Source organism: Zonotrichia leucophrys, chromosome 12 (assembly GCF_028769735.1).
Source record: "Zonotrichia leucophrys gambelii isolate GWCS_2022_RI chromosome 12, RI_Zleu_2.0, whole genome shotgun sequence".
Classification (NCBI taxonomy): domain Eukaryota; kingdom Metazoa; phylum Chordata; class Aves; order Passeriformes; family Passerellidae; genus Zonotrichia; species Zonotrichia leucophrys.
Window position 1 is genome coordinate 13,068,587 of NC_088182.1, and position 27,337 is coordinate 13,095,923.

Consider the following 27,337-nt stretch of genomic DNA (forward strand, 5'->3'; position numbering starts at 1 on the left):
GGGGCCAAAAATTAATAAACTTTCAACTTGCTTCCAAAAATCAAGCAACTGCTCTTCATCACTGAATTCGCCTTTCCTGTATCCAAATGTAAAACCAGAACAAGTCTTCAAATACATTGTTTCTTTACAATATTTTGCTTCTGACAAGATCTTCATTTTCAGAGTTTAAAAACTGTTGTGGATTCAATGAAAAAAGAAACCTTCAATTTAAAACGTACCTGTCTGCTTGCAGTCCAAAATTTCCGCTGGAAAAATTCAAGTTTCATCTGGATACCTACAGCTGGGAAAGAGAAAAAAAATAAAACCAGCATGCTAAATTCCTTCCAAATTATTCTTTAAAATTAGTCAGGAAGAAAAGATTTCACTATAAAAGGAGAAAGTTAAACCCTAAAATAAAAAAAACCCCACAACTAATTAAATTGAAGAGATCTCATAGTCATATTTTAAATCATTTAAACAGAAAGATGCTTGTATAATGTGAGGAATAAACATGGCAAACAAAAAAACAAAACAAAACAAACAAAAAACATTCAAATTGCAAGTCTCCATAGTTAATATCAAAGAACCACAAACTGAACATATTTATGTTCACATCAATTTCATTTATATTTCACTGGTACCAGTATAACAGCTGTAGGGAACCCACACAATGTGTTTTCTACTGAAACTCATGAAGGTTTTCTGAAACGACATGAAGATGTTGGTTGACACTTCAAGTGATGATTTGTTTTGAGGTCATTTAATCCATAAATTATCAGTGGAACACAAGAAGCATTAAAAATGTGTTTGAAAAAATGGAAGTTAAGAGTATTATGTGTAATTCTGTAAAAGGGAAGTATCTGACAAATCTTACTGGCTACAAATTTTTTACAAATTATATTAATGATAATGAATTGCAATTTAAAAAAATCATTCTTCAAGATACTAGTGGTTTAAATTATATGTTTCTCATAATCTCAGGTGAGATTATGTTTTGCCAAATATCAACGAACCTTTCTTCCAGCCTGGTCTGATGTTCCTATCACTGTTTCTATTGAAAAGCAATATAAAGCACTCAGGTTTGCAGAAGCTCCAAAAGCAGTTGATTCTTCTGGTTTCACTTGCCCAAACTGAAATAATTCAAAAAAGCTTTAAAAGTCTGAAGATCTAACTCCTAGAAATTAATGGGTTTTTTTAAAAACAAAGCCTCAAAAAAAAGTTGTTTTGGAAAACTGAATGAAATTTCATGTATTCATTCCTCCTCTAGGGCCAACAGCAGGAATAGTTTAAAAACATATTTACATTTAGATTATTGGTACTTGCTTTTGCAAATGCACACACACTGATGTCATGCACATGTTTGATTTTTTGTTAGCAGGTAGTGAAAAGTATGTGAAATGAAATCTGTAATGGACTGATACAATGGGATGTGAAATTACATCAGGAATTTTCTTATGTGAACAGGTTATAAATATTTTTCTGCTATCTGTAACTCATGGATGGTTTTGCTCCAGAGAGCAAGGAGGGGAATCCAGTTCTCCTTTTGAACAAACATGAGAGGAGACTCTCCAGCTACATTTTATTATCTAGGAACTAATATTATGGTCCATGAGAAGATGCTCTCTGACAGCCAAGAAGCTCATTTGCTTCATCTACTGCTCGCCTTTGGGTTAACTCCTAGCACATCCTACCTTTTTTTTCTGAAATGCAGGCACAAAAAACCCACCCACCCACACACACACACTTTCAGGAACTTTCCCCAAGGAAATCCCATCACTTCTGGATGCTGTGTCAGCATGGGGAGCGTCAATCTCATATTCATGTACAGAGCTGTGCGCACTGTACTCAGATATTGCTCAGTTAAAGTCCTGATAAGCTCAGCCCTTTGGAGCTCACACTGTTAGAGATACCAGCACCCAGAAAACTGCTGCTCTTGAAAAGTGTTAATGAAAGGTAATGGAAGTAAAATAAACATTAATTAAAGAGGCAAAACTCTTATTCTCCCCTAATGAAATTATACGTTTATCCAAATATGAGCAGGATTCTGGACTGGATGAGCAAAGGAGATCCCTCCCACTCTAAATTATCTTATGATTCTGATTTAAGTGTAAAAGTTTTGTAGAAAAGTGATAACTTTACATCTCAGAACCTTCCTTACAAAGAGAGTCAATATGCACAGGGAATTTTCTGTGTCCTGTACAAAACCTACCACACAACAGAATCTGAAACAGTGACAGGAGAATTACAGCAAAGCTCATCTCTAAAAGGTTCCACGTGCATGTTCCACTGAGCCACAATGGAATGCTGCAGCAGAACAACAATTGAAATGCTGGGATTAATTTCTGTGAAATGCAGAGCCTCCCTCTCCATGAGGATGAGAAGGGCCAGCTGCAGGTTTGGTTTCATAGCAGCAGCTCAAAGATTTTGATGCTTTCTTGGACAGACTGTGAGGGAAAATAAAAGAGAGTGAGAAATATTGGGGTTGCTCTCACTTGAGTAGATTTCACAGTTTCAGCAGTAGGATAACTTGTGCAGAAACTGAAGGGATAGGCATTATCAATTTAAGTACTGCCTGCCTTATAAGAAGAAATCAGTTTATTTCTCTACCTACCTTCAAAAAGAGTTGTATCACTAATCTCTGAGGTACGATGGCATTAAAGAGGGTAAAACAGAAACCACCCACTCTGGTCAAGGTAATGCAACATTACAACAGCAACATTTTAAGATATTCCTCTTGTGAAGTAACTCCTAAATTAGTTTTGAAATCCTTTCACTTGGTATTAAATAATGAACATGATGTCAAGTACATGATGGCTGGACTTGATTTACAGTTGGGCTTGATGATCCAAAGGGTCTTTTCCCATTTAATGGTTCTGTGACCTCTACCTGTGCTTGCAGGGTAGGAGGAGAGAACACATCTCACAAACATGGCACAGTGAAAGCAGCATTAGGCAGTTTTTTTGAGAGGTCTATCTTAGTATGAGATTTTAATCTCACAGTTTTGTCTTATTTACACATCGTTCCCTGCCCAATTCCACATAGGATCTTCCCTGTCACAGCTTCTCAATGTTCTATATCCTACATAATATATAATAAATGAAAATTACTAATAGTTAGTAGTCAGCCAAAAATTATTTGAATGCCTCCAGATTTGAAAGAATTAACACTGCTAAGTATAGGAAATTACTTTCTTTTCAACCCCTCACATGATACTAAAGCACTTCTGCAGGTTTTTCCCTCCTGAGCTTTTCAAGAACTTTGTGACTAGAACATGACATTTTTTTTGACTGGCCATTTAATGCCATAAGAGCTATTCAAATATACTTCAAAAAGTTTTTGAGCCATTATATTCTCCTGAGCAATCCCTAATCCTTCAGCACTTGACAACTTCTGAACAAAATATCTGTGCTCCAAACCACCATTAAATCTGTGTTTTACAAACTGCCTACATGAGAGGGGAAAAGGAAACAGGAAAACTTCAAATTATATCTCCCATGTCTCTAATTCCTAGTTTAGCCTTCTGGGTGTAACAGCTACCACAGAGATTTAGATGAAAAAGCTAAAATTGCACTGAGATTTTTCTAAATCTTGTTCAGAAAGGTATCCAGAAACTGCCACAAATAACAAAAACTCTAACTGACTTTTCTGTGGAATGTACACTTCAAAGTATGAAATATTCTTCCACATTTGCAGGCTTGGTTCAACCAAAATGGCCAAAGGATAAAAATTGTTCAGCCAGGAAAAAAGGAGTTTTGTGTTGACTGCTGCCTTTTCTCCAGTGCCACAGAGGAGGGTGGGCTGGAGCTGAGGGTAGGCAGGAGAACAATTGATGGGAGCTGTGAGAGGGGTAGTTTGTGTTATGTAACAAAAAATGTATCATTTCAAATAAATATTGCAAATCCAATCTTTTGTTTTAGTCAAATTAGCAAATTTACTTAGGTGATGGAAATAAAAAACTTTAATTCTGCCTACAGAAAACAGTTATTTAACTCTCTGAGATTCCTTCTCTCTGTTTAATAAAGTGGCTGCTATTTTTGCAGTGCAGACCCTATGAAATAACAGATGGTTGAGAAGGACAAAGTTAAATTCCTGGCTCACTGATAATTATTGTTAAATAAGTAATTTCCTTGTGCATCGATTCCATGGCTGAAGGTAATATTTCACTCTCTCAGTGGGTTGCTTTCAGATGGAACTACTGGGAAGTGCTCAAATGCTGCCTGGCTCAGGGCTGCTTAGTATCAAGGCAAACATGAAGCAAAACAAATAAGTACTGAGAACAGATCAGGATTGCTTGTGTTCCTTTCAATCTCTGTGGTTAAGCAAATAGACAGGAAGATAAGGAAATCCTTCCTTAGCAAATTACTTCTGTGCAAAGAATTAGAATCCTTCTAAGGTTCTGAGAAAAAAAGAATAATTTCCTACTTAAAATACGAGAGGAAAATAGATTAGACTGATTTATTTCAGGCAAGAGAGGAGCTGAGTCTCCCTACAAACCTGACAAATGGATTCCAAATACATGATTATAGGAAAAAGTAGCAAAAGCTAAAGGGATTTCCATTCTCTGAAATACCTATACACTATAACACTGTATATAAGCACTAGATCAGCAAGGTTACAAAAATATCTTAAGGTCTCCATTCCTTTTCCCACAGAATACAGTAGAGATTAAGACTCTCTCTCATACATAAAAGATGCCTAAAATCATAAGAACATTTTGGCCTCCTATTTCCAGTGGAATTATCTTAAATGAGGTTTAACTTGGCTTCAAAATGAGAAATGTTGGACACAGACTTGTAGCAGGATTATTTTTCAATCTGTATCACCTTTGTGTATTGAGCTTAAACTATTTAAAATTATCTTCTTTCTCCATTGTAGTATTAGCTCTGATTATTATCTTTTAAAATATCCAATAACTACATGTGAAATATTCCAGAACACACTTAAATACTTTTTAAAAAGTTGATTTCCCTTCTATTTATACTCTAAATAGGTTTCAGTCAAAAACCCATCTTCAGCATTTAGCTCAGGCAAAGGAGATACTGACTCTACAGGCCAATGCACAATCCTGAGAAATAAACACCATAACTGCCAAGAACAGCCAATGCAGGTTAATAGAAGACTCCCACCTACCACTAAAGATGATAAAAAATGTTGTAAGACATAGGTTTTTTATTTAGAACAGTTAAAAATAAAATCTAGATATTTTTCTCCCCTCAATTCCAGGAAGTCTTAGCTAACAAATTAGAGGTATTTCAGCAAGACCTCTCTATCTATAACATAGTAATGTAGACATTATTACAGACAATAAGATAGTTATGCAATATGTAACATAGTTATGCTCCAGTATCACCCAACATAGCTATACTCTCAGTGGCAGTCATTCCTTGTCATATGCAGGATATATAAAAATGTGAACAAGCACTTGTGAATTGGGCCCTTATCAGACTGCTTCTGCTCCCAGGTTCCGTTTCACTTGCACAGTAAAATGCAGTTTCACCTTTCCAAACTCCACACTTCACTCAGCTTCCCTCTCAGTGATCCTTCCCCTTTTATCTACACTTTCCTCTTCTCACCCTTGCTCATTGTTTTCAGTTTGTCTCTTTAAAGAGAAGATCTTCAAAATTATATTTTAACATGAAAAATGTATTAGTTCTATTACCTAGAATGACTGACTCTGATGTAAACACCCCAAAAACAACAGCAACAAAAACCAGCCTAACAGTTTAAGTCTGGCTATTTTTTAATATACTGAAAAGACAAGCTATGCCTGAAAGCATCAGGCAGTCTCAGTCCTGGGTGGTGACACCAGCCATCCTCATAGTGAGCTGTTATGGGTAGCCTGTGATAAAAGAGCCAATTGAAAAAAAATGGGCTGAACTATTTAGCAGTTATACACCTTCTTCTGTTTTTCTTAAAATAAAGCATGGTTCCTACCTCAGCAAAAATAAAGTATCTATTATTCATTTGGATAAGATGTTATTATTTTTCAGAAACTGTCCTTTGCTGTGAGTTGTTTTCTTGTGTTTTGGTTTTATAATATTTTATTATTCAACTCCAAGACAATTTCTAATATTTTTACAACTAACTTTGTTGTTTCTCGACGTGGAACCTTCTTGTTCACACCACAATATGTCTATTGCATATTTAAGTACTCTAAAATTATTTTAATACTTTAAATTAAATCCTTTGAAATCCATGTAAATGTGCACCCACCTTTTCCATCTCAGTTTGAGCTACAGAACCTGATATAGTGTCAAAAACAAAATATCTCAAAGCCCAACTATCACCCAGGTTTGGATTCTAAACAATAAGCTGGGAAAAAAATCTTGTATTATTTATGGCATCTCACCTTTATCTTTTTGTCATCAAGTAAGTGGAATGACTGAGAGATATTTTTAAGTCCTATTTAACTATTGGGGTTTTTTATGTGAGACAGTTTTGACCACATCAGATTTAGCAAATAAAGACTACCTCTTTCATCAGAGCTATTGTGATGCAGGATGTAAATGAGTGAATTCCCCTTAAATGGGAGAACTTCTGCCTCTTTACTCAGAAACTTCAAGCCTGATGCTTTCTTCCAGAAGATTTTTAGAATTAGTGGAAGATGATGTGTGCATGGAGACAACCAAGCCAGAGGGAAGGCAGTAGGTAGGAAATGGTGTTTCCTGGAGGCCAAGCTGGAGCAGAAGGGGAGGAGATGCTGGGAAGCTGCAGGGAGGCCAAGCTGAAAGGGGAGCAGGATGATGATTGCTGGGAGGCCCAAGTTCATCCAAACTCAAAGCACCAGGGACAGCTGAAGGGCTTGGTTTGCAGCCAAGCCCTGACAAACTGAGCTGTGGAGGGCAGTCTGTGAACATCATCAAAAAGCAGACTCCCTCTGACTCCCTGACACACATCTTCCTTCTGCAGGACTAATGAAGTAGCAGCAGGAGCAAGGAGGAAACTCAAAAAGGATATAAATTGAGTGTAAACATTAAAAAATATAGACACTGGTGACTGGAAGTCCATTGCTTTTTCAGAATTCTTCAGAGGGGATGTTGGAGGGAAAAGGTTATCAGTAAATTAGCATTGAGACAATCACCCTGTATCCCAAACTTTACAGGAGAGCAGCTGATGTTCTGCCAACATTGTGAAAAAGGCTCCCACAGAATTCTGCTCACTTACCCCAGGATCAGCTTTGTGCACCAGGAGCAAAGCTCCGGGAAGTACTTGAGAATCCATCTGTAACTTTTTAAAAAAACCAAAACACCCTAAAACAAACCTCTCATAAGCCTGGAGGAAGGTAATCCCTGGGTATGAAAATTTACACTTGGTGCACTTTGCTGGACAGGGAGGTGCCTTATTCCTGAGGAATGCAAGGAGTGCAGTGACAGCATTAAGGAATGGCTTAAGTGGCCCAGTTTGAAAAGGGTGAGGCGGGGCACAGCTCAGCCCTGTCTGGTGTCTGGAGCATCCTCCCAGTGACTTCAGAAAAATCCTGACACCTACTGACACCTGGCTCATTGCATTAGCAAAAGAAAAATAGAAAGGAAGCCCAAAAAAAAGAAAAAGAAAACTGACTAGTACTACTTTCAGCCTCAGGAAGTTTCAGCAGCCGACAGAAACAAGGCAAGAATCATCACAGAGGAAACTCTGCTGGTGGCAGAGCTTTTATGAACTCCTATGAGCCTTCAATTTTCTTCCAGCATCTCCTAGCACGGCCACTGCTCTGACAAATAATTCTGAATTCCAACGATAGAGGAAGCATGTGAAGATTGAAATCTGACCACAGTAATGCTAAAATAATGAAGCAGTGAGAGTATTTTTATAACTCCCTAACCATTTTTTAGTTTTATAGGGTTTTCTTGCTATTTGAGTACTACCCATGACTGAAAGGAAAAATAGGAACAGTATGGATTTGTAAGCACTTTTACAAATCTTAAGGGAAGATCCAGGACTTGTCAAGTTCTCAGAAAAAGCTTTACTTCTCACAGCTGAGGTCCTAGTTCAGTGCAGCACAGCCAGGCTACCTTTCCATCTCAGCCAAAAGGCTGTGGTTTCAAGCTGGCAATTAAGGAACCCTAAGAGGCTCAAAGTCCAGACAAAGAGCCAGAAATTGGGATATTTATCTGACTATCCTGTCACCGGATTCTCTTAGGATATATAAGACTTTCTGCTTCCACTTGTGACTTGAACACAACACATTCAAGCCTTGATCATGTTTTATTTGCAGGCTTGATTCTGGCTACTACCTCAACAGGTTAACAAAAAAAAAATTGTTTCTACATTTCTCAGCATTGTGAGAAGGCGGATCTCAGACACGGGCAAAGCTTCCATCATAATTTCCAAGGTGGTTTATCCCTCCCAAACTGCAGTCCTGTCATAGCAGAATGGGTACAAGTTGTGCTGCTGCCAGACACAGAATACTTTGGAGACACTGAGGATAAATGTAATGGCATCCACAGCAAAGTGAACTCATGAGTCCTCTGTCCAGTCCCCCCCTCCAGGGCGAGGGATCTGACCCAATCCAACATTTCCTGCCTACAGAGCACTGATCACCAACCACTCCCTGTCTGCTGCTGTCACCAGGGGATTTGTGTCCTTACAAGGTCTATGAATCTATGGAATCTCATTAGTCAAACCAGGCTTGAGACACTGAATGAGCAAACATTGACATTTTATCAAACCACATCATTTGGAAATAAGTCTTGGATCTCTTAGTTACTGAGTCATAACAACAAGAATAGTGATAATCTCTACAAACTGTTTGTGCTATCCTGTGATTAGCAAATTACTTTGAATTGCTGAAAATATGAGTCATGCTACTTGAAGTCAAATAATACATCAGAAGGACCCCATAATGAATAAAAATCTCCAGCCTTTCAACACCATATATGATTCATAAATGAAATGTTTACTGTAATGCTCCAGAATAGTTCTAATGGTTTTATTTTTCTAAGATCACTACTTTAACCACATGGTGATAATCTACAGTTTTAGAAAAGGACAAAAATATTTATGTGTCCAAAAGACTAAATGTACATAAATGTGTTTGAAATTGAGTAGTAACATGCTGTTCTGCAGTTGCAAGTTCAAAGAAAATAACACTGGTGGATTTGCAACCTGATTTAGTGTCTTTTATGAACAATTTTAAAAAAAGAAAAAGACACAGATTTTAAACTTTTCCATGAAGAGTATTTGCAAAAGCAGATTTGCATGCCTGCTTTTTTAGTTTTTGGATCAAAAATGTATTTTAATAAAATATATGTGTAGAAAATAACACAGTTGCACCTTGGTTCAGCAAAATAGGAGTTAGGATTAGAGCTGTAAACTGGCATTCCTGGAATCTCCTGAACTGGAGGTTTAAATCATGTCAGGAATAGAAAGCAATCTCAGACTAATAACACAGAGATTTTCCAGCATACTGAAATATAAATTTTCTTCTCTTTCGTATTCTCCTACTTTTTATGTCTTAAATAAAAAGAAACACCATCTTTTAAGATGTGTTCAGTATATTACAAATGCCTCACTTGAAAGTCAGTTTCTAAAACTATGGATTAACACTGGCTGTAATCTGAACATTTTCATGTTTACTTAAATTTATTTCATAAGAACATTTTATTGCCGCAATTTTGAAACATGGCCAAGAAGTGCTACAGCAATGACCTGTATTGGGGAAATAAATATCCCCCTGTATTGGGGAAAATAATTTATCTTTTGCTCTATTTAATGTGTAGAAGTTCATGCCATCCAAGAAGCCAAGCAATCAGGGATGGAATGACAGCTGTCTATTTACTTGTCATACCAGATTTCAGGAAAAATAAGAAATCACCATCTTCAGAATTGCTACATAAGCCTGCCTAAGTGCCAGCAGAGATGGTTGCTTAGGGCTGATCTGGTGTATTTAGAGGTGTTTGCATATTGCTGAAAATTGGCCAACAGCTTATTTTCTTCATTAGAAAAAGATGAAATCACCTCTTCAAAGCCACAAAATACAAAGAGCAATATACTGACCAACTTATGACCAAATACAAAACTAATAAATGTTTTTAATTGATACTTCAAGAAAAAACTCCAAAGAAATAAGGCTTTTAAAAAATGTTGAGACTGATAAAATTAGAAGGCACTGACACATTTTAAAAGTTTTTCATAAAATGTCAGCATTGCCCAAGACCTGTGTGCCAAGTCGTGATCATAAGTGAACTTCTCTGGGTGAGTTATTAACTCCTGGAAATAGTGTAAGTGCTGACATGACTTTCACAATAAAAGTACAACTGGACCATACTTCACATAAACTGCTATCCAGATGCTTCAACAAGTAGTCTATTATAATTTATATACTGATGATTAGCAGGATTTAGCTGTCAATACAGTCTTAAGGCATATTTTAGAAGTATAAATTGTGAGTTTTGAGGGAAATCAATATAATGGGCACCAAATGTAATCCTCTTCAATGTAATAGCTTTGAAATAAATCAGGAAGGTTTCTGAAAGGGAGATGTCTGATTATACATTAAACTAAGGATTTATCATACAAAATAGCTTCTCTTGTTAATAAGTAGCCTGATGGGTGCAAATTCAGCTAGGGCTTTTGCCTGGAAGGTGTTGAGCACCAGGCTGATCCTGGTGGGCTTTTCAGAAGCACTTCTTTCACACTGCAATCAGTAAATGTTGGGCTATAATTCTGAAGTCTCTATCATATTCCTAGATATAGGAATATGATATATCATGATATACCATATATGATATATATACATTTAAATAACTTTGAAATACCACTTTCCAAAATGTAGACTTTTATAAATTACAAAGATTCTCTGGGAAGTTCTGCTGTAACACATTTACAGAACATAATTAATTTCCTAATTAAGGCCAATTCAATCAATGCTTTATTTTTCTGCTGTTTTATAAAAAGAGTTCTGGAGCATAATTTCCAGAATTACTAAATCATCTCAGCACATCTATAATGGAAGCAAACATTATCTTCTCCATTCTCTTACAGTACAGGGCTGCTATGCCCTACACTAAGGGAAAAGCCCTCCTTTTAAAATAAAAGAAAATCAAAACCACACATTAGAGTTGAAGCAAATTATAACAACCTCCAATAAAGAATATTTAAACAGATTTAGTTTATATTCTTATATAGATTCTTGTCATAAAATGTCACAAATGGCTACAAAAGGCAAAAAGAGAAGGGTCTCACACAAGTTCACCCTGCTTTATTCTGTTTCAAAGTGCAGACGGAAAGCATCTGTAGGGATGGAAGGCTCTGACTCTTGCATGTGTCAGCTGCTTTTACACTGGGTTGACTTCACAACTAAGACTCCTTTAATTCAATGAGTTTAGATTGTAGTGCTGATCATGCTCATATCCACAAATCAGAATTTTAACTGAGTTTCCATGGAAACACTATATGTCCCTGTTTTCCTTTTAGACAAGGCTATGCCTGTTCAATGAGTTCGCTGAGGACAACATGTTTTGTTTAAGTTACAATAACTGGAGCCAATACTTCCTAATTACATTACCAGAAGAAAATTTACAGCAAAGCTTCTACCATGGGAAACCATTGTTCAGCCCATCTCTGAAAACCAGGAAATACCAGCATTGCCATTGCTTAAAATGTGTTAACTGGTCTTCTATGTATAAAATAATCTCTTTTTAAAAAATGACAACATTGCTCATGATTTATGATATTCATATATAAGGAAATTATTGCATGGAATCTGAACTTCTGTGACAATTTCATCAGAGAACATCTGCCCATGAGAACAAGGTAGGTCCAGGGTCTGAAGCACTGAAAACTTAGGGCTGTTCCTGGTCTAAAGATACTCTATAAATAGGAATTAAAATCAAACATTCTATTCTTCAGAGCAATTTTCCCCCCCATATTAGTCTAAAAAGAACTCTACAAACCCAAGTCTGACAGGTGCCATCATCTGTCCAAAAGGTGTAAAAATTTTTGACTCTTTGGTATATTTTGTTCACCATTTCATAGTATTCTTATATAGACTATCAGAAAGGATGTGCTGTATTCACACTTTCAGTTCAAATCCTGTGTAGATGGAAGGGTGATACATTTCCCTAAGATTTCAGGAGAAGAACCAGGTCCGAAGTCCTAATTCAGAATATTTAAAGAGATGCCTTAGCAAGAGTCCTGTGACAGTACAATGCAGAGGACAGTAGATAGACAGGGGTTTTTACTGTTTTAGTTTAAATCTGCGCTGTGATGAAACTGAAACGTTGTCCTACATTATGAATTTCACCCAAGTTCTGTTTAGACAAAGTATTACAGAAAATCAAGCACTAGGTAACTTCCACTTCTTTCTCAAAACTTTTTCACACTTTCAATGTAACAAAGTCTGCAGAAGTTCTAAAACAGGTATCTCTTTACTCCAAAGCGAAGAAAGCAACAATATGTAAAAGTATGACCAGTTGATGGCATGTAGAAAAGCAGAGTGTGTTCACTTTCCAAGGAAAAGCCTGTACTACAATTGCTTGAAATATAAATATTCACTTAAGGGCCTGTGTTTGATCACACCTCCAAATCACCACAAATACAAATTACAGGCTGCTCTGCTCTTTCTCCTTTCTAACAGGTTCATAGAAAAGAAGATTGTAGCAGCAACTAATGAAAACCCTTCAAGATCTTAATAACACCAAAAATCTCAAGGTATGAAAATTATTATTTCACTAAAGTTAGGCACATGATGATAACTTCACCTTCTAAAGGCAGTGAGCCCACTCCTCCCACAGAGCACTTTGAGAAGGGAGAAGTCAGTAGTGCTGCTCTTTGAACTCATCTGCCCTAACTCTGCTGAAACACAGAGACACAGAGGAAATGGGCACTGTCATTTTGAAAAGGGAAAAAGATAAAAAGTCTCAGCCAAAATATGAGTAACCAAGATCAGCCCTGCCATTATATTCCAAAATAACAGACTGCAGAAGGAAATAAAAGCAAATAAAGATGAAAACACACCCTTTTTGCTTAAGACAGCTATAGCTTTATAGAGAGAGAAAGCTCAGTGAGGTTGGGTACTTTTGAGATCCCACCATAAATTAAGGAAGAGTAAAATAGAAGTGCTTTGGGGTTAAAAATCATTGTATTAAATGACAATATGTATTACACCTCTACACTTCAGCATCACCCAGTGTTGACACAGAAGTCAGATATAAACATGGAAGACAAAAAGATGAAATCAACATTTAAGTGTTGTCTGAACTTTGGGGCTAATAATATAATTTTATGCTGTACTTTAAAAAAATTTATCACAGACATTCCTGCTGTGGTCTTAATTTTGTTATCATCTCAACTAATTCATGGGCTTGAGAGAAAGTTCATCCTTCAGCACTTTAGGGGACAGTGAAACAGAAGCCATGGTGAAAAGCTTAACAATAACTTCAGGTAGTACAAACAAAAACGAGGCATAGCTCAGTTACAACTGTCAGGACTTCATAATTTATACCAAACCTAAAATATTTTCCTCTCTACTGTGCAGATAGCCTGTCAGCCATTTGGTATGATCCTCCTAAAAGATGTGTTAAAACTCAGTAAATAATTTTCCTTTTCACTAAATCAAGGAGAGACCATTATACAGTGGGCATACTTTATAAATTGTAATCAATATTGAAAAAAATTCTATTAATGAGCGGAGAAACCATAGAATGAGAATCTTTGGGAATTCTCAGCATGAAATCAGGAAGCCAAAACAGGACATGTAGCCAAAACAGACATGATAATACAGAACAGGTAAAGAGTGTAAGAATAGTGAAAACATGATGTTCATTAATGATTTCAATCTTAAGTATCCCTTACTTGTCACTTGGTTATCCCGATCATATTGCTTCAATACTGCTCATATAAGCTGCACACCTACATATACAGGGTTTTATTAAAGTTTTTTTTTATATTTCATAGCTACACTTTTGGGGGCTGTTCTTTTTTGTTTGTTTTTTTTTTCTTTTTTATTTAAATGTCTGTTGTTTAACTCCTGAATACATTTCCTCCCAGGGTATCTGAAATCTGTACTCATTGTCCCAGTGTTTCTCTCCCACATTACACTTTTAGAATCAAGTTCCATGACTTTTAAGAGTTATGTTTACGTCAGAGGGATCAAGAGGTTTAAATTTCAGTACCTATTAAATGAATTTAATTATCCAACCAGTTCCATTTGGATACACTGTTACTGTTCTTCACTAATCTATAACAGATTTTCCAGTATTGCAATTCTCATTAATAAAATGCCCTCTGAAAGAGTATTTTCCTTTTATTTTTTTAAACAAAAGTCTTCTCAGTAGACTATTTCACTGCTATTTTACAAATTCTAAACAGAAGCATCATTACCCTGTATACTAGCTAAGTTTCCCAGGGATTTATCCTGTCTGAAATCAGCAGAACTAACTAAACATGACTTGTGAGAAGTCCATCCATACACCTCACTTACCCTGTTACTTCATTTAAAACATTCTGTGGAGAAAAAAGGGTATTTTAAAAACATCCTTGGTGTTTAAAACCTGCTGACAGACTGAAAAGAAGAGGGTGAGGAAAGGATAACGGCATGCTATGGGATCTCTAGGATGTTTTCAGAGCTCTGCTGGTGCCTGCAGCTGCAGCAGTTCAAGCAGTAGGGATGGCAGAAGTGCAGAGAGAAGAAGGAAACTGGAACAGCAGCAATCTCTGCACTGTCTTGTAACATTTATCTGGTGTTGAAATGAGGAGCAGTGGCAGCAGGTAAAGGCATCTGCCTCATTCTGTTCACTGGAGCCACTTGGGAAAATTCCCAATATCCCTGCTGTGCTTGTGCGAGCAGCAAACAGGGACAGTGTGGGTGCTGCCCTTGGATCCTGCCCAGAGCTCTGGGCCACAGCTGCTACACCCTGCAGAGGGACAGGCTGGGAACAGGGACCCTGTAAAGGAGCTGGTCCTCCCCACTTCACCTGCTGCAAGGTGAAATCCTGTCAGCAGTTACAGTTTCCTTTTCCCTTGCAGCAAAACATCATCAATGGAAATGTTCCATCCCAGCTTGAATCCAAAGCCACTGAGCACATCAGCCCTGATCCAATGGAACTCTTACATTTCACTGATGATTAAATCCACCAAAATTATGTATTTAATGCTTATCAGCTGCATAATTTTAATGTCAGGTTTTTTAGGACCTCACTAAATTAATGAAAAACAGAAAAAGCCTCCTGTGGATATTTCCAAAGTGTTGCAAGAATTAGAGAGGTTTAATTATTTGACTTTTTACTGCAGCAAATATCCTCCTCACTTCTGCAAGATTCTGTGTTCAAATGACTACTAGGGCAAAAAGAGTCCTGTGAGCCCATAAACACAGGAGTTCCCAAATTTAACAGTGAATTTTACGGAACTACTACAATTTGCCTTAAAAGCACAAAAGGAATCAATGAAGTATGAGTTCTCCTTTGTAGCACAATTGGTGAGCAGCAGCATAAGAAGCATTTACTGCACTTTAAAATATTTCTTCATACACTGTGAACATTTCAAAACCCTTTTACAGATGTTGTTCAAAAAATCCTTCCAATTCTTACAAGAGCTGCCCTAGTAAATCAACCACTCAGAATGCACAGGAGATTTATATCCTGGTATTAAGTTTGAGTTCAGGGTGAGCTGTGACCATGAACAGAATTCTCATTAAATATAAAAAGGAAACAAAATCACTAAGTAAAAGTTTTGAAAAAATTTTGATGAAGAATAAGCTATCTAGAAAAATAGCAAGTGATCTTGCTATTGTTTTAGAGAGGACAAAAAGTGTCTAAAATGTCAAGATGAAACAAATAGTACACCTGTATTCATTTTTGCATGTGTTTATTTCTAGCCAGTTTTATTTCTTTCATTTATCTTAGCTTGATGTCAAGCAATCTTATTTTCTATTTGCAGTAATGGCACAGCGAGTTCATTAATTTACTTTTACTGGAGATACATTCTATCTATGGATGCTCAGCATGTATAACAGGTGGTTGACATTAGTCGGGAAATGATTGAAAATTGAATCTGCACCCCCTGCTGCTATTTGTGATGGAACAAATACTCTGCTGACACTTAATCTGCCCCTTGCTGCAACTTCATCTAACTTGCAATTAAGGTAAAGAGGCCCAGCATCTTTATTCCCTGTGCTTCTCATTCTGAAGGCCTTGTATCCATCCTGGTCATTTTTCTACCTACCAAAGCACACTTAAGGCTGGTGTTCCAACATTTTCCAACTAAGTCCTTCTCACCTTCATATATTTCTTCTAATTTAGTTACAGAAAAAAGTACAAGCCATATTAATTTCTAAGGGCGTGATATTAGAGTAATAAAACCACAAGAAATCAAGGATTGCACTACTTAGAAGAGGGGACGGGGAAAGGGAAAGGGAAAGGGACAGGGGAAGGGGAAAGGGGACAAGAAAAATCTGCAGATAAAGGACTGACCCAAGCAGTTGTTCATAGGTTGTTAACAGACCTGGTGACAAAGACCTGGATATGAATATTGAAAGATTTTTCCAGTCCAGATCAGAAGAGCAATGTGAGGAAAACCAGAGTTCTGACCTAGGCAGAGAAGTTGCTCAGCCTGGCTGTCCCTGGTGCCCAGGACACAGCAGCTCCCTGCCTCTGCCAGGCTCCCAGCCACCCCATCCCCAGCTGGAACACAGCATGTTCCAGTTCATCTCGTCCACTACTGCATCTCAAACTCTGGCCTCTCCTAGAGGTGTCAGAGGAAGGTGTAAAAATTCCCATAAATAATAATTATGGAAAAAAACTGCCCACAGGGAAAGGTTTTTCTCCATAAGTTGTGTCATTAGTGGTTGATTAAAGCCCTCAAGAGTGAAAGTTTATATCCCTTCTAAATTATTTTTTTTTCCCCCATGAGGTAACTATGGCTCAAGATTATATATGAATCCTACTAATCTTCTGGCCCAAGGATAACTTTCAACAATGCATTTCATAGATTAATTACTCACTGAATAAACAAGTACCAGATGTATCTAAGTAAGGCAAAACAAGCCACTGGAAAGGAAAAAATTGGGCTCTTCCCCTGTACAAAATCACAACTCTCTGCCTGGTTTCTTGTTTCTAGAGCTGCACAGCATTTCTTCCCACCTGAAAGGGACACAATCAAATAACAGCAAACCCAAACAGTTCAGACACAAAGAAATCATGGTGTCTCCTTATGCTGTGTCATAACCAGCATTTGACATTATTAAATTCTAACTGATATTCCTCCCCTCTTATTCTGAAGAACAAAGGATGTCTGAAGAAACCCAAAAGCCCACCTCTCTAGTAAATATGGCCTGATTTTTAAGGTATAAATCTTCCTTGAGCCAAATTCAGTTTGTATCCATTGGCTTATACTTTTGTTGTAAAAAGCAAGCAGAAATAGGATCCAGGGCCTTCCTCTAAGTTTTGTCAACTTTTGAAAACCTAGTACTCTGCCAGGAAATATTTGAGAGAGTCCTGAGCTCTCAGAGTACAAGGAATGCTCTTGTAGAAAAAAAAGCACGAAGAACTGCCAGGTCTCTTCTGCCCTGTCACCTTTGCATGTTGTTCTGCCTCATGGAAAAGGGCACAACCTCTCTCCATCACCCACTACTGTATTTTTTCAAGTGCCAGTCAAAGGGGAAAAATTTTAACAATAAAGCTATGGGCTGCTTTACCAACAAATACAAATTTTTTCTTCATCCTGAACCAAAATGAAGAGGGGTTTGCATTTACCAAAGTTTCATTTAGGGTCATAAGCAAGAGCTTAGCTGTTTTACCAATCTGAGACACACATTAGTAAAGAGAAAGCACATGCCATTTCCCTGAAAGTATCTCAGTTTTAATTCCTTCCCACTCAAAAGCATAAGGAAAATAAATCTAATAAAGGCTATGTATAGGAATTGTCTGCTGTGGTCTTGGGAACATTTTTTAATATAATTGTGTCTGCCTGGACTCAATATACAATGCAATGGAATCCAAATCCTGTAACTTTTAAATATCTGAAATATTTAAATTGTTTCCTTTCTGCTAGAATCCTTTCTGCTAGAGTTTAATTAACATAATGTTCTTCTGTAAAAGAGATGATTCTTACACATAGAACTCCCTTAAAGCAGATGGCAGTAATTGCTGCAACAAAGAGTTTGCTGGCAAAGCAGAGACAGAGCTGCCCCTCAGCCAGCAGGATCAGATATTAGCTCATGGGGCTTGCCTGCTCTCTGCAATGGGAAACATACCTTGCTGCAACAAGGCACAGGCTAATTTAAGAGGCTGCAATAACAGTTGCTGTACCACATCAGACAACTGAAAAGAATCCTGCTGGTGGTTCAAAAGGCCAGAAGTAAGAGTAGGTTTCATGGTTATCCTGTTTCTGGCAAATCTCTACCTGTGACACGACTATAATTTTCACCACATCAGACTTCTCTGTCACAACCGAATTTTTATTCCTAATAAATGGGAATAGGACATGGATTATAGGTTGGGGAACTTCTGTTTACAAAACATGTTCATTCAGAGTTCTCAATATAAGGAAAAAATAGCCACATCTGCATGAAAAGCAAATTGACAGATTTAATAATATGTTTCCAAATCTGAACCCAGCATGAAGATTTTTTAAAAAGTAGTAACTTCTTATACCATGATTCCAAGTAAATAAAACAACCTCTGCATTATTGCTGGAACTGAACCTCCCACAGGGCTTAACTTTCTGTGACCTTGTCCTGTGAACATCTCTGTAATATGGTGCATACTAAAAATAATACAATTATAGTTGCAAAGACTTACCTAAAATAGGAAAGCAGTTAAGAGACATTCTTTAAGCCCACTGTTACATGAAATGAACTGCAGTGGGAGCTTGAATACCCATCTGGTCAGCAAATATTAGTTAAGATGGAAAATAACTTAAAAAAGAAACCCTTACAATTCATAAGCTAAATAAAATTATAGATTCCAAAAAGAATTTAAAAGCATCTTATCACACAAAAAACCAATAATATAATAGCTGTTACCTCCTGCAAGGTTTATCAAAGATCATGAAAAGAGCTGCCACTAATACAAGGGACGAGTTAATGTAAGGAGAATGAGATGTTATCTCAAGAAAAAACTACCTGACCTAACTTTATTCTCTGTAAGAGTATCCATAGCTAACATGGGTATAACTTCTAAGGAAGATGCTATTTTATAACACACCTTTTTGCATTTAACTGTGTCTTCACTAAAATGACTCACAGGTATTTTTTAAGACAGGTCCTAGAAATAGCAAACAAATGTATCATGCTACAAAAGTTAAAAAAGCTTTTTGCATTAACTGGACATTAATCTAAAGTACAGTACACTTGATCTTTAAGCTTCTCTCCCTTTTTTGTGAAGTTGGGGTTAACCAGCATGACTGTGGTACAGGTTATCTACATCTGTAGTGTTCCCCCACAGTAAATCCCAGGCTTCACCCCACATCAGGACAAGGTGCCATCCATCAAGAATGTGAAATATATTAAGATCTGCTACTCACAGCAGGAATCCTGGGATCCTCAAGATGAACAATCATGTTTACTTTACAGAATGAGGATTTTCCTACGTTCTCCTTCACTGTTCCCATGTACCCACTGCTCCTTTGGGTATCTTGGTGTCAGAAACAAGTGAGCAAGGCACAGGACACTGAGAGGGACAGCCCTGGCCCTGAGCCAGGGGGACACAGAGCTCAGCACAGGCTTTGGGAAACCAAAAGGCACCCATGGAAAGATAGGGTTGCTCTCTTCACTAGGGAGGGACACAAGCTGCTCCAAACTCTCACTGAATGCAAGAAAAAAGTTATTGATTCTGAGTAACACATTGGAGAACCTTGCCTAGAAAAGTGATAGAATCTGCTACTGAAAATATGCAAGTTTCAACTTGACAGGATCCTGGATAACTTCTGGTAAAGACCCTGATTTCAACACCAGTTTGGACCTTATGATTTTTCTAGTACTCCTTCTTGATAATTGCCTACATTATATAAATTTTGACCTGGAAAGTGAGCTTTATGTGATCTTTTCAAAAGCATCTAAAAGCAGAATTTGTACCCAAGAAATCTGGATTATAGTTCTGAAATGTTTCGATTGCACAGCTTCCCTCTCCATAGGACAAGCTCATAGATGGAGTGATCATATGGCCTGGAAAGACTCAATTATACACGAGATCTCTCATGCCTTTCAACACCTCTGAGTTCCATCACAGTCACAAGTCATTAATCCTTTTATTGCTGTAGATGGCACAGTATGAGTTCTACTGAAGAAATAACAAAGAAACAAGCCAAGGCACCACGCATAAAGTACAATTTTAATATCATCTGCTACGTCTTTCCAATATCTTTCAAAATAAATTAATTTGTTCAATATTCATGGTGACTATACCAGGATGTGTGCCATTTTTATGGAAGGAGCCACTGGTCCTGCATTCCCAAGCCATAAAATCCTGTCAGCACAACTAATGGATGTCAGATGAATAAGCTTAAAAGAGCAAACAAGGGCACTGTCAAAACCATGTCATCAACCCACAGGACTATTTGTAGTGATATTATACACTCCACTGGCTCCAGTCACAGCCCAGGATAATGAAAATCCATGTTCAGATCTTGCAAAAATTGACACAGCCTGGCTAATAACCCACCAGAATTCAGAATCCATAGTGGATATTAAAAAGCCAGCTTTATATTTTGTGCTTTGCTTTAGATGGAGATTAAACAAATTGAAGAGGTGAGCTTATCAGGTCATTATTTGTACATTACAGCTGTTCAGTCAGAGCTGGACAGACACTGCTTGCATGGCTTGTTGTCTGATTAAGAGGCAGAATAAGTCTCTGAGAGCCATAAAGGGGGGAGAGGGGAGAATGTGATTAAGGAAAAAACCAAAGGCTGATAGAGCAATTGAGCAGAAATAGCTGCTCTTCTACACAAGTCATAGACACCACCTAAAACATCCTCAAGGAAGCAAACTGGATGAGCACATTACAGAGTTGAAGTGGGAATCAGAGCAGTGTCTGTCACTGTTCAACATCAGAAACCTGGACTGAATCTTCCACCAGGGGAAGAACAAGCAGAGCAGAATGAAAGGTGAGATCCTGAAGCATTCAGATTAATAATGCAGTTTTTCTGTTTGCAAAGCATTTCCTTGCCAAGCAAGAGTTTATTTTACCTCTACCTTGGAAGCCGTGTTTCTGAAGCCAGCTCTGGCAGAACAGTGTAATGAACTGAAAGTATTGTTTACCTTGCATGCAGGAATGCTGGATTCTTTCAACTGAATTTCATGATGCAGAATTCAGTATTGGAGAAGATTATGCGTAATTTTAATATAAATATTTCATTTCTGAGAGAAAATTAATGAATAATTTGTTCCTTAAACTATAGGCTCAAAATACATCTTTCATTTATATATTTACCATATTTCTTACTAGAATCATACATTATTTGATCAATATGGTATTCCCTGTTAGTAATTCACATTTGATCTCTGTAAGTCAATAATCAGCAATTACTTTATTTTCAAAAGGTTTCAAGTAGCAACTAACTAAAATGTTTTCATTTTGAAACAGTAAATGGTAAAAATTATTTTAAGCATCCCAAAAACAATGTTAGAAAAGGATTCATCATTCTAACTTTCTTTAATCAAAGAAAATCTAATTATTCTATACTGAGTTTTTTAATGTTTCATTATATGCATACAAGTATAGCTTTAAGTACCCTGTTTTCAAAGATAAGATCATTAGCAAGACATAAAAGGGATTTTTTTTTTCAGTTAAAACCTCCTGAACATCAGGGAGTAGCAGATAATTATAAATATGAATATTGCTAAGTACTCCTCTCAACTAATTTATATTTTCAGAAGCTTATTGACAAATGTCTGGTGACATGGTAGAAACCTGTATCAATGGGAAGTACAGGGGCATTCAGAGAAGGGAATTAAAGCAAAAAGAATAAATGGATATTTTAAAGGAGAAACTTAGAGAATCTGAATTGCTGAAAAAGTACTGCTAATAGTTTTTATAGCTATGACTTTGAAGCTTGTAATTCTTTTAATGGTTCACCGACTCAATTCATCCAGGCAGTGATATTAGTAAAACCAATGAAAAATAGAAGTTCTGCTTGTAATTCTTCTGACAAAGATGTCTTAATGTTGTTACTACCACAGAAAGAGAGACATTTCAATTTAATAGTTTAAAAAGAAACTGTCACATTCCCTTCAAACATCACTGCTCTGCTGATGGCAAACCCTCTTGAAAAGCCTTTGTACTTAAGAAGAAACCATGGGAAGTACTTCATTTTAAGATCATGGTAGCATTATCTTCATTCTGCATTATAGAAGTACTTCAACACTATCTGTAATTTACTTATGTATTGTAAAAGAAATGCACTCTGTGCTATCTACATTATTATTTATTGTGGAACTGTATACCTTCTGGCTGTGTTTATGGCCTGTGTATTGCCTAAAGACAAACATTTTAAACTAATTTCAAATCATCTTTCACTTGTGATACAGGTAACTGGCTTTTGATTTGGAGTGTCACCTTGTTGGCACACACAGCTCACAGCTGCCCTGAAAAATGCCTCTGCCACAAAGCCTCAAAGACTGCAGACTGCAAGAACAGAGGATTTACTGAAATTCCTGCCCGTTTACCCCCTGAAATTCAGATACTACAGTTGCAGAACAACCGTATCTGGAGAATCAACCAAAACGCATTCACTGCAACGCCGTTACTCAAAATCTTGGACTTGTCTAATAATTCTATCTCAAGTGTGGCACTTGGTGCTTTCCAAAAACTGAGGTATCTGCAGGTTTTAAACCTAACCAGAAATTTGATTCACTATATAGAAAACAAGACTTTCAGTTTCCTCCCACACCTAAAGGAACTGGACTTGTCATCCAACAGCATTATTCGATTGCCTGAGACATTTGGAAACAGCACAGGGAATATAACATTGCTCTCTGTGAAGCATAACAAACTTCAGAAAATGGAAAGAATTCTGCTGGAGTCACTTCCAAACCTGAAAGTGGTTCTCTTCAAAGATAATCCCTGGCAATGCAATTGTAATATCTTTGGCATGAAACTGTGGCTGGAGAGTTTTCTATACAGAGGTAAGGAATTTTTCTCATTACAAAGAGTGTACATGAGAACATTTGAGCACAATCTAACTGATCTTCACTTCTATGAAATTTTAATTTAATTAAAAATTTACCCCACACTGTAGGTCACTTCCTCAAATAAACACTCTAAGCTATATTCTCATGCATAGGTCAGAATGCTTTTGTAAATACAGATGGCAAGCTAGAATCAGAGAGGGACTTTGTATTAGTGCCCAGAGAAAGAGCAAGGATGCACACATACCCCTAGAGCAGGCACAGGTGTGTTCTGTAGTGTGTCAATTCAGATATAGACATTTCTAAATACAAAACAAGTAGACTTGTGCACATGCACTTGTTTTAATTCTACCAAAATATTTTTGCTGGAAAACAACCTACTGTTTTAAGGCTTTTTACCTGTTGCATGATGGCAAACATCAAGATAGATATCAGTACTGAGCAAACTTTAGAGAACCCAGGATTCTACTTTTTCTATCAATTATGACTTAGTGGTTCTTTAATGTTTTATGAATACCTAGTATCACTTCCTAATTTGTTGTTAACCAGAAGAGGAACTCAATTCACTGGCAATTTCCTGACAGAAATGTGCCAAGGCATCACACAGGGAAAAGTGAAGTTTATAAATAGTAGTGGCAGTATTTTGGTCACACCTGCTTTTAAATAGATTCATGAGTTATGCTGTGAAAAAGATAACATGATTTAATTCTAACGGAATTATGTGTAAGAAGAAATTAATTTATTTCTCCTAGGAGGTATGTTCAGTCTGAGAATTCAGAACAGCAGGGCAATTTTCTTTTTTCTAAATCAGGCTTTGATGTTTGCATGTGCCCAAAGCTCTGATTGCCTGTCTCTGTACCAGAGTGGTGTGGAGCCTGTTGCAGCACAGGAGATGTGGAGGTGGCCCCTGTGGCTGAGACTGAGGGATTGCCTTTTGCAGGGACCAGAGCTCTGCAGGCCAGCTGGAAACACATCCAGGCCTTGCAGGGACACAATTACTACTGCAATGGTCTTACAGTGAGGTAATTTTTAGAAAAGACAAAAGGCTAAATTCCTCTCAGCAATTAAATCTGCATATTCTGAATAGATAAAATATTACTTTATCACAGGGCTTTAGTCTATTATGCTGGAAATTCAGCAGGGATTGACTTCTATGTGCAGAAGAATGAAATGATCCAAGATAAATGCATCAGATTATCTTAATTACTCTGCCAGCAGTATAAATATCATCATTTATTTCAAAAAACAATGTTGTCTAGAAATTCAGTGATGTTCTTCCATCTTTCTGAACACTGTACAGATTAATTAAATGAAGTGACATGGAACTTACCAATTAATTTTAGCAACAAGCTTTAAGGGAAGCCCAAGTATTATGTTCTCTTCTGTGTTTGTATTTCCCTAAAATTATTTGTCTGAATCACATAAAGAAAAATTAGTTACATTACACAATAACATTTCCCACTACTTATATGACACTCATGGGATGAAACTTCACAGGGGCTCTGCAGATATTTCTTGTATGCCATAACAAAGCAACGTAAGTCCAGAATATTTGAGTATTTTTTAGCTAAATCCATCCTGGGCAATTGACATTTCATGCATACTCACAGGAAATTATAGAGAATGCTTGAGTTCAGGAGGAACACCAGGGTTCTATTCCAAGCGCACATATTTAGTTACTTAAAACCATGAAAGGATAAGAGTTGAAGGATTTGGAGGTTTTATCTTTATCCATATTCAATCTAACACATTGAAGATGTCTGGAGCCATGCTTTGGGTTTCACCATTAAAGACCAAGAGACCTGCTATGCTCAAATCTGTCCTGGAATATCAACATTATTTGGGGAGTAGTCTCCAGATTTCAGTTTGGCTCCATCTGTGTTCACTACTCTCTCAAAGTCTTTTCAGGATGAAAATTTCTGTGCCTGGCTTTAACTGAAAGGTGAATTATTTTGGACAGAGAAGAGAAAGAAATTTCAGTTGATTTGATTAGTTAATTTTTAAAACCATGTCAACATTGATTTTGGCCTTGTGGACTCCTTGACACACCACACCCCTAAAGCCCTGTGCTGTGACTGGGCTACATATGGTGTATTCTCCTCTACACACTGAGGAACAAGCATGTGATTTACCAGGACTGTGGATTCCTAATTCTCTCCCCATTGTACTAACAACCTCCTTGGGGAAGCTGGCTTAAACAATCATCAAATTTAGCATTTGAGCAGGGTAAGAGATTGATTAAACTCAACTCCTTTATATCTGTGTGTATTTTCTTACCACAAGTCTTGCTTCAAAAAAATCCCTCATGAGTAAATAAAACTTAGTGAACTTTCTCTTTGCCCTGTTACAGTTAACACATGATGTCAGAACAACGACAATTTCATGCAATATTTCAATGAAGTGCAAAATATTTTCTAAATACCTTGTTTCCATTTCACACCATAAAAATTAGCAGTGGTCAGAAGTCGAGCAAACTGAATTTGCAGTTACCTCTTTATCTATGACAGTTCTTATTTTTCTACCACTATGGGGTTTTTTACACTTACATCCATGAAAACACAGATAACCTAATTCCTGATGACCTGCTTCTTGAAAGCACTCTCTTATGTGAGTTTTGAAGTGTAATAATCTCATCACTGACCTAATTGAACAAAAGCCTTTAAAACATACTATAAGTCTTAAAAAGCAGGAAGTTGAAACTGATGATAAATTTACATTAAGGTTCATGTTAATTTTACATTAAGGTGATTCAGCAGCTGTCAACTGTAACCACATTTCCCTTCACAGAGAAAAGCAAGGCACAATTCTTCCCAAGAATATTTTTTCTGGGTTTCACATTCTCTGAACCTCAGAGATAGGAAAAAAGAATTCTTGTCATTTGCTCTGCCTGTGTTTGTGCAGAGTAGAATGCAACATGGAGACTGTTTACCCAAAGTGATGGCATTTATTTCCTTGATGTTTTGTTTTTCTATCAGGGTCAAGTGTGTGTGTATGTCGAGACTGTTGGCCGACAGTCACAAGATTCTGTGCAGTTGTGTGCAGAGTTGAGTACTTGGCAGATTCAGTTTAGATGTAATGTAACACAGTATAATACAGTAATTAATTAGCCTTTTGATAAGATGGGGTCGTCCTCATCTTGCGGGGAGGAGAGGGCCATCCTGATTCGATAGTCAAATATCGAGACCATTGTTTGTTGTTTCAGGAGGAATCAGCGATGGCATCATCTGCTCAGCGCCAGGCGTTCGGAAGGGGAAGGATCTCCTGAAGGTTCCCTACGAGCTCTTTGGGGCCTGTGCTCTGAGGGCAGCCCCGGTGCCACCAGCCAGCAGCCATCAGTGGCCCAGCTCGGAGCAGCGGGCCTGGCCCAAGCACGGCCCTCACGGCGAGCCAGGCGATGGCAGCCGCGGCGGCTGTGAGCCCAAGGCCCGGCCCAGGCCTGTCAGCCTGCGGCACGCCATCGCCACCGTGGTGATCACGGGCGTGGTGTGCGGCGTGGTGTGCCTCATGATGCTGGCAGCCGCCGTCTATGGCTGTGCCTACGCCGCCATCACCGCCCGGTACCACAAGGAGCACCTGGGCCCTGTCAGGCAGCACGGGACGCCTGAGGAAAAAGAACCCTTTGAGAGCTCCATGGCTTGAGGTGCCTCTGTCTGTGGATTATCGAAAATAAAGGCCTCGCTGCAGTTGAAAAGCCTGGAATCTCAACAGCATTGTTTTAATACTAATTACTGGGGTTATTTTCTATCTTTTTTTTTTGTTCTCATACTTTTAAAAAATGTAAATATATATATATTGTTTGGAGTATCCACTAAGACTTCATATAGAACAACAGAATGTGTTTACTTTTGTGTGTATATTCCAAAGTCACTATTTAGGGCTGAGTGTTTGAGATCACAAAATATTAATATAGCAAGATTAAAGTATTTCACCATCCTTTTCTAACTCTTGATGCAGTATTATACCAAAACATGACCTATGATACACATACAGTCAGTGGCTGACAGGAGTGATGCTCTGCAAAGAAACACAGAAAATACCCATTTAACTTAGTTCAATTAGTTACATTTGTACTATCTTAGAGAGTACAAATTACTATTTGTACTCTCTAAGTACAAGATGTATACAACTGAAAAGTAGTTTTCAAACCTGCTACTCTGTGCACTGCCACTGATAACAGAAATGTGTTAAAAGCATTTCCAAAAATGTTTTCAACTTTCCAGTTTGCCCCAGAAAGCAGCAAATAAACCTTACACTCATTTCCTAACTCAGAAAATAGGAAGCACCTTGTTAACTATTACA

At 37.5% G+C, this 27,337-nt stretch overlaps 2 protein-coding genes across 5 annotated transcripts in view; one reads left to right on the forward strand and one right to left on the reverse strand.

Annotated features, from left to right (window-relative positions):
* CACNA2D3 (calcium voltage-gated channel auxiliary subunit alpha2delta 3) overlaps positions 1-27,337 on the reverse strand; it is a 454,430-nt gene that overhangs the window by 40,408 nt on the left and 386,685 nt on the right. For all 4 annotated transcript variants that reach the window (XM_064723753.1, XM_064723751.1, XM_064723749.1 and 1 more), the window contains one exon: positions 219-280. In XM_064723753.1, coding sequence (XP_064579823.1) covers positions 219-280 — 62 coding nt within the window. The remainder of the gene's footprint in view (positions 1-218; positions 281-27,337) is intronic.
* On the forward strand, positions 4,122-26,677 carry LRTM1 (leucine rich repeats and transmembrane domains 1). The gene is made up of 4 exons (XM_064723877.1): positions 4,122-4,131; positions 22,439-22,734; positions 22,807-23,035; positions 26,241-26,677. Exons 1-4 carry the CDS (start codon positions 4,122-4,124, stop codon positions 26,675-26,677), a joined length of 972 nt encoding a protein of 323 aa, XP_064579947.1.

Excerpts from the sequence above, each read along its gene's own strand:
- LRTM1 (XM_064723877.1), top strand. Across the intron at positions 22,735-22,806 it reads AAAAACTGAGGTATCTGCAG|GAACTGGACTTGTCATCCAA; the intron begins GTTTTAAACCTA and ends CCACACCTAAAG. Across the intron at positions 23,036-26,240 it reads GGAGAGTTTTCTATACAGAG|GAGGAATCAGCGATGGCATC; the intron begins GTAAGGAATTTT and ends TTGTTGTTTCAG.